This window comes from Argopecten irradians, chromosome 2 (genome assembly GCF_041381155.1).
Source record: "Argopecten irradians isolate NY chromosome 2, Ai_NY, whole genome shotgun sequence".
NCBI lineage: Eukaryota > Metazoa > Mollusca > Bivalvia > Pectinida > Pectinidae > Argopecten > Argopecten irradians.
The window spans coordinates 63,510,608-63,524,792 of NC_091135.1; the positions used below are offsets into that span (position 1 = coordinate 63,510,608).

Genomic DNA, 14,185 nt, shown 5'->3' on the forward strand with positions numbered 1-14,185 from the left:
TCCGAATTTTTGTGTTCATTTCTTGGTTTTCTAGACAATTATAATATCATATACTTCTTTAGTTTGAAGTACGTCCTTTTATTTCTAAATTATGTCTTCAACATGAAATAGAAAATAAAAATCACAAGTAGAGCTTCGCTCTTTCCATGCCGTGCATGATTCATATTACATTTTTATCCAGTAATAATAATAAATTAATGATGATTGATAATGTATCTATAGCCTATATGCTTTTTATTCTAACTTGGTATCAATAAATCTCTGATTTCCAACAGAAGTCGTGAAAAGCTTGATAGTTTCGTATTTTTGGCGGAAGTGACTTCCCGTGACTTCCCGTCACTTGAAAACGAGGTTAACAAGACATCAGTTTTCGTCTGCTTTATCTGTGAAACATGTCAAAGAAAACCGCTTCCACAAAAGCTGACACGCCGCATAAAGGTGAACGTGGGGCTATTCTAACAAAAAAACAATATGACTTAATCCTTGCATTTCACAAGGATGGTATAGTGCCCTCTCGGATTGTATTGGATGATGCTGAAATAGGCGACCCCAACCAATCGACGTACAACAGGACCGTGAGGTTCAAGTCCTGGGCAAGGAGGATGTACTTCCGATTATCAGACGAAGCATTGATTCACAGAATCACAGGGAAAATAATTTTGCCACAGGAAAAATTTGAGTCAGCAATTATGGCAGCACATTGCGGTGGTCAAATTCCAAATTCAACCTGTCAAATCCACCACAGTACTTTAGCAACAATCAAAAAGGTGCGCACGCCTCACATTTTTGAAACCCTCACTCAAATACATTTGCATTGATGTAGAATGATACTGATGTATCTACCTCCACATTTTATAGGTCAGTAATTGGTAGAACAAGAACTAAGGTCAAGGTCACTACCTAAAAATAGAAAATTCAATAATTGAAAAAGTAAGAACGATAAGGCTGGATTGATCATCAGTGAACAGATTGCTCAATCGGTAAAGCATCCAGTTTAGTGTTTGGTTGTTCGGGTTCGAACCTAGGTACCAATCTTGCCATTACATTTTTCCTTCTCCTGTTAGGCACCAAAATTCCTTTCAACAGATTAAACTTTCTCACCTCCATACACAGCACACGAAAATGATTGCTTAAGAATTGCTTCTGAGGTCAGGAGGATCAAAGGTCAAGGTTGTTGCTTAAAAAATTTTCATTGCTTTATTTCAAGTTCCCTTGCATCGATCAAGCTCCAAATCTTCCTTTAATATTTTTTAATTCAAAGCAATTGCTCCTGTTACAATTTTAAGATTCACATTTTGTATCATATTTTAAGTTTGGCCACTTTCTGCATTTTTAAAGATAATGGTTCAGCCCTAAATGACATTAGCTGTTGATGCAACATTTACGAAAGATTTTACACTTAAAAAGAGATTATATTGTATTCTTCTCATCTTTTGAAGTAAAAATAAAGCTGCAAACATAAGACTGAATATCAAAAGAAGAAAAAGAAAACAACTATTGTTCCTCTTTTGCCGAATTAGGGTTGATCTTCAATATAGTTGGTTTGTTTTAGATGATGAAGAAATATACGTTTGGAAAGAGGAGTTTTGGAATGAGTGAAGAAACTGTCAGAGATGTAGTGAAGTCCTGTACCACTGGATCATGTGCTTTGAAGAAAAAGATGAAGTCCAATCAAAAACGACAAAAGAAGCTAGGTATTTTACATATAAAGTGGATACTGATGACTTATAAACTAAGGGGGTAAAAGGCATTTTTAGTTTTTATTTTACCATACAACTTTTAGGAAAGGAGTATTGATCTGACTTTGAAAAAAGAACTGGAGAATGTTCGACAGAAGGGTAAAATCTGAGTATTGAAAATTATAATTAGGCCACACCAAATTATTTTGTAGTTCTTCGGGAAATTGAAAGAAAAAAATGGAGCGAGCAAGCAAATTTTTTTTTTGTTTTTAAAAAAATTTGGAATCAAGGATTTTTTGGTGCGAAGGGTTTCAAAGTCAAGCAGGCGATATTTTTTCAAACCATGGAAGCAAATATTCGTAAAAAAACACTGATAAACCTGTTTAGTGTGTTTTTCAATCATCCAGGATACTTTTGTATACTTAAAACAACAATGTAAATTTTAATTAAAAATAAAAAAAAAAAACCACAATGATCTATCTGACCAGTTAAAACAAAAAAGCGTATTTAAAAAAAACACAATGATCTATCTTACCTGGTTGCAGTTAAAACAAAAAAGGGATATTAAAAAAAACAATGATATATCGGACCAGTTAAAACAAACAAGAGGCCCATGGGCCTTAACGGTCATCTGACTCATGGCACAAAACAACAAAGTCACAGTATAAAGTATTGGTTAACGATTAATATAAACAATACAAGGAACTCCTTAGTTGAATATGTAAGTTTCTGAAAAAAGTAAATGTCATTTGTTGAACAAACTTGGTAGCCCTTCATCCAAATATGGTTGAAACCCATTCAAGGATTAATATAAGGAGGAGTCAGATTTTAAAGCCAAATTTCAACAAAGCTCCCATTTTGGACCTTGGTCATACTATCCCCATGGGTCTTACCTCGGTCCTTTATAAAATATGATTGTCCTTTCCTAAAGTTCCCCTTTCTGAATCAATTAAAACCACTATAGACCAATTTTCATTGAGATCGGAGACTGAAACCTAAAAACAGGAAGTGGGCCAGCAGCTATCTTGGAATACCAAAATCTTTACGAAAATGTTTGCATGTTGTTTGGCATCAATTAAAACCCCTATAGACCAATTTTCATTGAGATCGGAGACTGAAACCTTAAAACAGGAAATGGGCCAGCAGCCATCTTGGAATACCAAAATCTTAACGAAAATGTTTGCATGTTGTTCGGCATCAATTAAAACCCCTATAGACCAATTTTCATTGAGATCGGAAACTAAAACCTTAAAACAGGAAGTGAGCCAGCGGCCATCTTGGAATACCAAAATCTTTACGAAAATGTTTGCATGTTATTTGGAATCAATTAAAACCCATATAGACCAATTTTCATTGAGATCGGAGACTGAAACCTTAAAACAGGAAGTGGGCCAGCTAAAATTAAGAAAATTTGCCCTTTTGGGGCCCCACCCCTCAGTTCCTAGGGTTCAGACCAGACTCATTTATATAAAATATAATTGTCCGTCCCCAATGATGTTTCACACCAAATATGGATGAAATCCATCCAAGGATGAAGGAGGAGTAGGATTTTAAAGCTAAAATTAAGAAAATTTCCCCATTTGGGGCCCCACCACTCCGCCCCTAGGGGTCGGACCAGGCTCATTTATATAAAATATGATTGTTTGTCCCCAATGATGTTTCACATCAAATATGGATGAAATCCATCCAAGGATGAAGGAGGAGTATGATTTTAAAGCTAAAATTAAGAAAATTTGCCCTTTTGGGGCCCCACCCCTCAGCCCCTAGGGGTTGGACCACGCTCATTTATATAAAATATGATTGTCCGTCCCCAATGATGTTTCACACCAAATATGGATGAAATCCATCCAAGGATGAAGGAGGAGTAGGATTTTAAAGCTAAAATTAAGAAAATTTGCCTTTTTGGGGCCCCATCCCTCAGCCCCTAGGGGTTGGACCAAGCTCATTTATATAAAATATGATTGTCCTTCCCCAATGATGTTTCAAACAAAATATGGATGAAATCCCTCAAAGGATGAAGGAGGAGTAGGCTTTTGTATAAATAGTCTTGCGCACGACGCACGGCGGACGGCTGACGGCGCACGGCGCACGATGACAGACAAAACACGATGACAATAGGTCATCCTGACCGAAGAAGGTCAGATGACCTAAAAAGCATATTTTGTTAAAAATATCATTAGAACAATCACACATGTTCATTAAAATTACACCAAAGTTGACTAGAATTTATAAATTTCTTTTCCACCATCAGATACATGTAAGATCCCCAACCATCATTTTTAGCTCACCTGGCCCGAAGGGCCGGTGAGCTTATGGCATGGTGCGGCGTCCGGCGTCCGTCCGTCTGGCTGTCAACATTTCCTTTAAATCGCTACTAGTCATAGACTTCTGTATGGATTGTAACCAAATTTGGCCACAAACATCCTTGGGGGAGGGGGTAACAGAATTTGTATAAATTTTGGCTCTGACATCTTGGGGGCAGGAGGGGCGGGGCCCAATATGGGAAATAGAGGTAAATCCTATAAATTGCGTCTAGTCATAGAGTTCTGCATGGATTGTAACCAAATTTGACCACAAACATCCTTGGGGGAAGGGGAACAGAACTTGTATAAATTTTGGCTCTGGCCCCCCGGGAACAAGAGGGGTGGGCCCCAATAGGAGAAATAGAGGTAAATCCTTTAAATAGCTACTAGTCATAGAGTTCTACATGGATTGTAACCAAATTTGGCCACAAACATCCTTGGGGGAAGGGGAACAGAACTTGTATAAATTTTGGTTCTGACCCCCAGGGGGCAGGAGGGGCGGGGCACAATAAGGGAAATAGAGGTAAATCCTATAAATCACTACTTGTCCTAAAGTTCTGTATGGATTGTAACCAAATTTGGCCACAAACATCCTTGAGGGAAGGGGAACAGAATTTGTATAAATTTTGGCTCTGGCCCCCCCGGGGGCTGGAGGGGTGGGGCCCAATAGGGGAAATAGAGGTAAATCCTATTAAATGCTACTTGTCCTAGAGTTTTGCTTAGATTGTGACCAAATTTGGCCATAAACATCCTTGGGGGAAGGGGAACAGAACTTGTATAAATTTTGGCTCTGGCCCCCCGGGGACAGGAGGGGTGGGCCCCAATAGGAGAAATATAGGTAAATCCTTTTAATAGCTACTAGTCATAGAGTTCTACATGGATTGTAACCAAATTTGGCCACAAACATCCTTGAGGGAAGGGGAACAGAATTTGTATAAATTTTGGCTCTGGCCCCCCGGGGGCTGGAGGGATGGGGCCCAATAGGGGAAATAGAGGTAAATCCTATAAAATGCTACTTGTCCTAGAGTTTTGCTTAGATTGTGACCAAATTTGGCCATAAACATCCTTGGGGGAAGGGGAACAGAACTTGTATAAATTTTGGCTCTGACCCCTTGGGGGCAGGAGGGGTGGGGCCCAATAGGGGATTTAGAGGTTAATATTAAAATTCCTTCAGAAAAGAAACAATGAACCTGTATTCAGAACATTACTTGGCATTACAAACCAGGTGAGCGATACAGGCCCTCTGGGCCTCTTGTTTAAAGTATAATATAACTATTTAAAGGCATTTTTCTACATCAAGAACAAAGATACCAATGATTTTCTAAAATATGCAGTAATTTGATGCATGCACTCATCCATGGATATCAAAGACATAGGTTCAATATAAGTTTTATTGTCAAAAATATCAGAATGAAAGCAAACTTTCAATTGAAAATCTAATTAATGCAATTTACCAGGAAAATCATTTACTTTTGCGCAACACATACAAATTATGTTTCATGAGAATCAAATGATAGAACTTAAATAAGAAGGATTGACTGATTGTGAAAAATTCAGTTGATAGCTTCATTATCGACTTGCTTTAAGCAAATGGTATTGATGAAATGAAAAAATGATTACCGATTCATTATTCTGTATTTTAAAAAACAATGTTCAAAAGAAATGATTGGCACAATATTAAGTGATATTTTTTTTAATGCAGACTAGTATGTACATACGTACAGTCTCAATATCATCACCGACATTTAAATAATGAATATCTGTGTTGTTTCTATTTTGTGAATTATCAATCGAGTCATGTCTTGACTGGTTTGTGGATATCTTGATCGCTTAAATGTCATCTAATCTCATTTCCGATGCAGCATTAGTGATTTTACTCAAATTAATGTCAACAGGACGACTAAAAAGATCAACAAAAGTTTCATCATTTTTGGCCTCGATAGCCGTGTTTGACATCAAACTTGTTGGGCCTCGCCGAACGGTAACAATCAAGACACCCATAATCGAAAAAAAGTGCTGAGAGTGAAGATTACGAGACTTCTCGAGAGTGAATATATTGCAGATGAATGTCAACAACACGAAAAGGTCCACAAACATTTCATTTTCGGCCGCGATTGCGATCAAATAACGTAAAGGATGCTGGGTCACTACAGACGTTCATCACTCATTGTCCAAAAATTAAACGTTAAAAGTTCAAAAACATATTGGTAAATACGATTGTTCCCTCAGTTTTTCCTCCTTACCCGCCATTTTTTGTAGTTAATTCATCTATGTCAGACAAAACCTTTACTGTCTCCTTTTCCCCAATGTAATTCAAGTGTCTACAAGCGCCGGAAAAGCATTAAATAAGTCGGCTGACGGAAAAATAAATCTGGATATTTTTTGACGTGCAGTCGCATTATTTAGCTCACCTGGCCGGAAGGGCTGGTGAGCTTATGCCATGGCGCGGCGTTCGTCCGTCCGTCGTCCGTCCATCCATCCGTCAACATTTCCTTTAAATCACTACTAGTCCTAGAGTTCTCCATGGATTCTGACCAAATTTGCCCAGAAACATCCTTGGGGGACGGGGAACAGAGTTTGTATAAATTTTGGCTCTGACCCCCCAGGGGCAGGAGGGGTGGGGCCCAATAGGGGAAATAGAGGTAAATCCTTTAAATCGCTACTTGTCCTAGAGTTCTGCATGGATTGTAACCAAATTTGGCCAGAAATATCATTGGGTGAAGGGGAACAGAGCTTGTATAAGTTTTGGCTCTGACCCCCCAGGGGCAGGAGGGACGAGGCCCAATAGGGGAAATAGAGGTAAATTCTTTAAATTGCTACTAGTCATAGAGTTCTGCATGGATTATTACCAAATTTTGCCAGAAAAATCATTGGGTGAAGGGGAACAGAGTTTGTATAAATTTTGGCTCTGACCCCTAGGGGCAGGTGGGGCTGGACCCAATAAGGGAAATAGAGGTAAATCCTTTAAATTGCTACTAGTAATTGAGTTCTACATGGATTGTAACCGAATTTGGCGAGAAATATCATTGGGTGAAGGGGAACAGAGCATATATAAGTTTTAGCTCTGCCCCCCCCCCCCCCCCCCCTCCCCCCCACCCGGGGCAGGAGGGGCGGGGCCCAATAGATAGGGGAAATAGAGGTAAATCCTTTAAATTGCTACTAGTCATAGAGTTCTGTATGGATTGTTACCAAATTTGACCAGAAACATCTTTGGGGGAAGGGGAATCGAGTTTGTATCAATTTTGGTTCTGACACCCTTGGGGGCAGGAGGGGTGAGGCCAATAGGGGAAGGGGGGGTGGAGGGCCCAATAGGGGAAATAGAGGTAAATCCTTTAAATCGCTACTAGTCATAGAGTTCTGCATGGATTGTTACCAAATTTGACCAGAAACATCTTTGGGGGAAGGGGAATAGAGTTTGTATCAATTTTGGTTCTGACACCCTTGGGGGAAGGATGTGTGGGGCTTGATAGGGAAAATAGAGGTAAATATTTAAAGACCTTTAGAAAAGAAACAATGAATCTGTATTCAGAACAGAACTTGACATTACAAACCAGGTGAGCGATACAGGCCCTCTGGGCCTCTTGTTTTATTTTTTTTTCTCAAATTCGAAAAATTACGTGCGCTGCTCCCGACGAACTACAATTTAATTTGGTGTGGCCTTAATATGTTTTTACACCTTTTCCAACCTAATAGCTACCTGGTAATTTACATTTCTACTACTGAAATAATGAAATGGTTATCAAAGCTTGGTATAGAGAAATTAAGAAGCTTTAAGGGGTTAGCTGCCATTTGTAATGCAGAAAGAAGGTTTGATAATAGATCTTTGATCATTTGAAAAATATAGAAGTAAATATGATGAAGATTTGTTAGATATATTCTAACAAAAAAAACTATTTTGAAAACTAGGTTTCAATTTTGTCAGTAGTGGCAAGCAAAACTTTAACACTTTAAACATGTGTTTTTAGATATTAAATAAACTGTTTAACAAGGACTGAATATGGCAGCTTGTATTAACAATTAATGGAACCAAAGTTAGATTAAACTTTCACAACATTATTTCACATAGTAAGCGATTAATAAATATTCATAAAATTTTAGGGTATTTTTATTTTCGGTCTGCATTTGATTCAAGGTAAGTAAACTTGAGGCCTTGGGAATGGCCAATAATGAGAGGCTCTTATATGGATGAGGGTGCTTATTAGGTAAAACATTGTACAAGTGTATATAATGGATTGGTGTGCTTTTCTAACAAAAATTTGAATTAGTACAACCATTTCATTGTAGGTAAACGCACAGCTGTATCAGCAGAAGCAAACGCCAAGATTTTAGAGCTACAAAGTTCCTTGCCAATTGTGAGGCCCAGAATTTCTGTTTCTTATGAAACTGCCCCAACTCCAAAAACAGCCACTATAACTACGCCTGCTTCCCTTGTTACAACATCAGGAAGCAAGTCGAGATACCCAATGGTCTACACCAATAACATTTTTAACCATTGTCCACCAGCAGTGACTGCCTCTGCCTCTACCACAGCCTTTCTCCCCCACCCTGGTATCCCCCCAAACTACATTGGCGTACCACAGTTGCCACCTGGATATACTTCTAGGATGTATCTGGTGCCTCATACTCCAGGTTCCAACTTCATGTCAATGTTGCAGGCTACAGCACCGCAGACTAGACAGCTCAATCCGGGATCTAACTTACCAGGTCATGTTTTAACTTCAGCAAGGTCCGAAAAACAGTTAAGTCGTCCTTCTACTTTCACATTGAAGGGAATCAGTAGTAATACTCTTGATAAGGCTTTTGGATCTAATGAATCCAAAACAGGAGAGCTTGGTAAAATGTTAACATCAAAATCTGAAAATTGTGGATCTGTACTTTTAAAATCTTTAGCTAGTAAGTCAAAGGGGAAGAAGTTGGATGCCCTGAAAAACACAAAGACACCGGAACTTGCCAAAATGTTAGCGTTACCTACACTAGTGAAGGCCTCTACAGGAAAAGTCACTGACAACGATACTGATGCTGTTTCTGAACCAGCCCCTATAAAGGGACCTCTAGGCATAATGAAGAAAGTTGTAGAAAATGTGGATTCTATTGTCAGCACATTAAACCCAGAGTCGCATGAAACAGCAGACAAAAAGACAATTACAATTTGTGTATTTCCATTTCCTACCAAGTCAGAATCAAGCACTATCAATTCTGTGTCAAATGCTACTGCTCAGGTTCCTACCACTTTACAATCAAGCGATTCTTGGCTAGCTGCTGAAGAAAGAAAATCAATATCAGTACCTGTTAGAAGTCTGAAAGCAGGCTTAGTAAACCGGTCTCCAGTTAAGGATACCACAGAGTCATCTGCCAACACCAAGAAGAAATTAAAAGCCAAGATTTCAGCAAAGAGACTTTTGAAGGGCTCTAAATCCCCAGCACTTAAGAATAAACTAAAACTTGCTTCCTCCAGCAAAATTGAATGTGATAATGCTTCGCTACTGCTTCAGGACCCTGACACTCAAAAGTCTATCAAACTGGACAAACCAAGACTGCTACATCTACTGAAAAAAGAAAAGTCGTCTGAAGTCAGAGCTTTGCTGCTGAGAACTCTACGTAGATTGAAGAAATCTAAAATCAACCCCATATGCTCCTGTCTGACCACCACAGACAAGGATGAAAGCAACCCTGTAGAGAAATGTCAAACAGATTCAGATACTGACCTGAAAGTTTCAACACATACAGATCTACCTTCTGTGTCTGAACTTGTTCCAGAAGATGAATTCAGTCAGCAGGCAGAATGGAACCGTAAATGCATGAGTGTGTTGGGTGAGACAATTAATATGTATGATCCATTGCTCTGCTCCACATTCCCCGGCCCTTGTGAGAATATGGAAGACTTTGAGACAGACAAGTTCCCATTCCCAGATTCAGGACCTTTGCCACAACCACACATCTGGCACAATTATGAAGGTACATTTGTAAAAAAAAAAGTTCATTTTAACAACATAAAAGTTTGCCATTCAGAGAATAATTCTGTCTATATTACCCTAATAGTTTAACTTGTAATTCATATGTACAGTATAACAAATACAGTTATTGCCTATCTTAACTGGATTTCTCTGATACTGAAATATAGTTTTATACTCAATTTTTTCAAAATACAAAGTGTAGTGATTTGCTGTTTAATGTTTTACTCAGATATTTCGAGTCAACAACATTGCTTTCGACGTCTTCTGCCTGTATTTCAAGACATGAAGCTTGATATCATGAGAAGTGTAATGAGGGACCATTCTGCTACAGAACGCTTGAAGAAAAGTAAGTTGGTTTATATCTTCTAAATTGTGTTTATTTTGATAAAATGAAATCTTCATTTTAACTCTAAATTTTTGGTTGAAGCTATGTTTTATTGGGACAATTCTGTGAAGCAAATTTTCACGCAAACACTATATATTTTTCACGTAAACACTATATATTTTTATCTTAAAGTAAAATAAGAACCTGAAACTTTTCAAAATAAGTAACTTTTGTAACTGAAGAAAAGAACTAATTTGTCTGCTCCTGATTTTGATAACAGAAAAAATATCATTCGTCAGCGGTGTAGCATCTTTAAGAATCTTAATTGATAGCAATAACAGCTGAAATTCCAGATTATATAGCTACTATAGGTCAGATGTTTATGCGAGCTGTACTCCCATAAGGTTCTCAAATGCAAAAGTTATAACTATCTGCAAGTTGGTAAATTTTTGTACAAGAAGAATATTTTTCAAGTTTTCATGCATTATTATGCATCTAAAGTTACTTTACTCTACTGGAGCGGAGTTGGGTTTGGCATGAAATATTGAACATTTATCAATGTGTAATGACAGAGAGCAAGCTATAGTTTTTGTATCGTATACACTGATTATGGTAGTGGACACTTCATTATAGGGAACAAAACTATTTCCAACGAACTTTCATTAGAACAGGTTTATTTTCTATGGTAAATCAAGTTTCATTGCACTCCCTGATATTATCTTATGGTTTAACAATGTAAAGTTGTAATTCCCCTGATGAAATGATTTCCCCTAAATCAAAGGTTATGTGTTCTTAACATAAGATTTTCTATTTTACTGCAACTGAAGTCATAGTAGGGATAGACAAGTTATCTTCCCTTATGGGTTGATCACTGGACTGCATTTGTATTATATTGCAGGACTAATATAAGTTATGATGGATGTCAAAAGAATATGTTGAAATTGAAATTAGATTAGTTAGTATTGCCAAATTGAAGAATCATTAATTTGCAATTATTTCAATTAGCTTTTCATTTTATGCATTGGCTATACCGTATGTTTTTCAATGTACAGTGTACATATTATTATTAACAAAACATTTCCATCAGGTGTCGTGTAAGAAATTTAAAGTCACAATTTTCATTTTTGTAATATTTCATTTTTCAGAAATTGCCTATGGAGAAAGTTTGATCTATCAGTTCAGGCAGTACCTTGGTGAATTTGATAGTTAAAATACCCAATCTTGGTGCCAGTGTCAAGCTTAAACCTTTTTACCAGCAATTTGGTGTGCTTCTGAAGCTCTGAGCAATATGTTTGCTTTTATAACAGCTATAATAGCTAGAACTTTACTTGCTATGGGTCAGGGTAATGTGTGTGAGGATCTTACTGTCTGGGATATACCGGGGGAGGAGGAGGACTTGTTATTGTCACAATGTTTGTGTGAGGATCTTACTGTCTGGAATATACTGGGGGAGGAGGACGACAAGGAGGACTTGTTATTGTCACAATGTTTGTGTGAGGATCTTACTGTCTGGGATATACCGGGGGAGGAGGAGGACTTGTTATTGTCACAATGTTTGTGTGAGGATCTTACTGTCTGGGATATACTGGTGGGGAGGAGGTCTTGTTATTGTCACAATGCTTGTGTGAGGATCTTACTGTCTGGGATATACCGGGGGAGGAGGAGGACAAGGAGGACTTGTTATTGTCACAATGCTTGTGTGAGGATCTTACTGTCTGGGATATACCGGGGGAGGAGGACTTGTTATTGTCACAATGCTTGTGTGAGGATCTTACTGTCTGGGATATACTGGTGGGGAGGAGGAGGACAAGGAGGACTTGTTATTGTCACAATGCTTGTGTGAGGATCTTACTGTCTGGGATATACTGGTGGGGAGGAGGACTTGTTATTGTCACAATGTTTGTGTGAGGATCTTACTGTCTGGGATATACCGGGGGAGGAGGAGGACAAGGAGGACTTGTTATTGTCACAATGCTTGTGTGAGGATCTTACTGTCTGGGATATACCGGGGGAGGAGGTCTTGTTATTGTCACAATGCTTGTGTGAGGATCTTACTGTCTGGGATATACCGGGGGAGGAGGACTTGTTATTGTCACAATGCTTGTGTGAGGATCTTACTGTCTGGGATATACTGGTGGGGAGGAGGAGGACAAGGAGGACTTGTTATTGTCACAATGCTTGTGTGAGGATCTTACTGTCTGGGATATACTGGTGGGGAGGAGGACTTGTTATTGTCACAATGTTTGTGTGAGGATCTTACTGTCTGGGATATACTGGTGGGGAGGAGGAGGACAAGGAGGACTTGTTATTGTCACAATGTTTGTGTGAGGATCTTACTGTCTGGGATATACTGGTGGGGAGGAGGACTTGTTATTGTCACAATGCTTGTGTGTGAGGATCTTACTGTCTGGGATATACTGGTGGGGAGGAGGTCTTGTTATTGTCACAATGCTTGTGTGAGGATCTTACTGTCTGGGATATACTGGGGGAGGAGGAGGACAAGGAGGACTTGTTATTGTCACAATGTTTGTGTGAGGATCTTACTGTCTGGGATATACTGGTGGGGAGGAGGTCTTGTTATTGTCACAATGCTTGTGTGAGGATCTTACTGTCTGGAATATACTGGGGGAGGAGGAGGACAAGGAGGACTTGTTATTGTCACAATGTTTGTGTGAGGATCTTACTGTCTGGGATATACTGGGGGAGGAGGAGGACAAGGAGGACTTGTTATTGTCACAATGCTTGTGTGAGGATCTTACTGTCTGGGATATACTGGGGGAGGAGGAGGACAAGGAGGACTTGTTATTGTCACAATGTTTGTGTGAGGATCTTACTGTCTGGGATATACTGGTGGGGAGGAGGTCTTGTTATTGTCACAATGCTTGTGTGAGGATCTTACTGTCTGGAATATACTGGGGGAGGAGGAGGACAAGGAGGACTTGTTATTGTCACAATGTTTGTGTGAGGATCTTACTGTCTGGGATATACTGGGGGAGGAGGAGGACAAGGAGGACTTGTTATTGTCACAATGTTTGTGTGAGGATCTTACTGTCTGGGATATACCGGGGGAGGAGGAGGACTTGTTATTGTCACAATGTTTGTGTGAGGATCTTACTGTCTGGGATATACTGGTGGGGAGGAGGTCTTGTTATTGTCACAATGTTTGTGTGAGGATCTTACTGTCTGGGATATACTGGGGGAGGAGGAGGACAAGGAGGACTTGTTATTGTCCCAATGTTTGTGTGAGGATCTTACTGTCTGGGATATACTGGTGGGGAGGAGGACTTGTTATTGTCACAATGCTTGTGTGAGGATCTTACTGTCTGGGATATACTGGTGGGGAGGAGGTCTTGTTATTGTCACAATGCTTGTGTGAGGATCTTACTGTCTGGAATATACTGGGGGAGGAGGAGGACAAGGAGGACTTGTTATTGTCACAATGTTTGTGTGAGGATCTTACTGTCTGGGATATACTGGTGGGGAGGAGGACTTGTTATTGTCACATGTTTATGTTTGTGTGAGGATCTTACTGTCTGGGATATACTGGTGGGGAGGAGGAGGACAAGGAGGACTTGTTATTGTCACAATGTTTGTGTGAGGATCTTACTGTCTGGGATATACTGGGGGAGGAGGAGGACAAGGAGGACTTGTTATTGTCACAATGTTTGTGTGAGGATCTTACTGTCTGGGATATACTGGTGGGGAGGAGGTCTTGTTATTGTCACAATGCTTGTGTGATGATCTTACTGTCTGGAATATACTGGGGGAGGAGGAGGACAAGGAGGACTTGTTATTGTCACAATGTTTGTGTGAGGATCTTACTGTCTGGGATATACTGGTGGGGAGGAGGTCTTGTTATTGTCACAATGTTTGTGTGAGGATCTTACTGTCTGGGATATACCGGGGGAGGAGGATAAGGAGGAC

General features: G+C 39.3%; 1 protein-coding gene across 1 annotated transcript; it reads left to right on the plus strand.

Moving 5' to 3' along the window:
- Positions 1-300: 300 nt before the first annotated feature.
- Positions 301-12,052, plus strand: LOC138317055 (uncharacterized). The gene is made up of 5 exons (XM_069258680.1): positions 301-767; positions 1,553-1,694; positions 8,267-9,937; positions 10,166-10,282; positions 11,407-12,052. Exons 1-5 carry the CDS (start codon positions 393-395, stop codon positions 11,469-11,471), a joined length of 2,370 nt encoding a protein of 789 aa, XP_069114781.1. The 5' UTR covers positions 301-392; the 3' UTR covers positions 11,472-12,052.
- Positions 12,053-14,185: the final 2,133 nt, after the last annotated feature.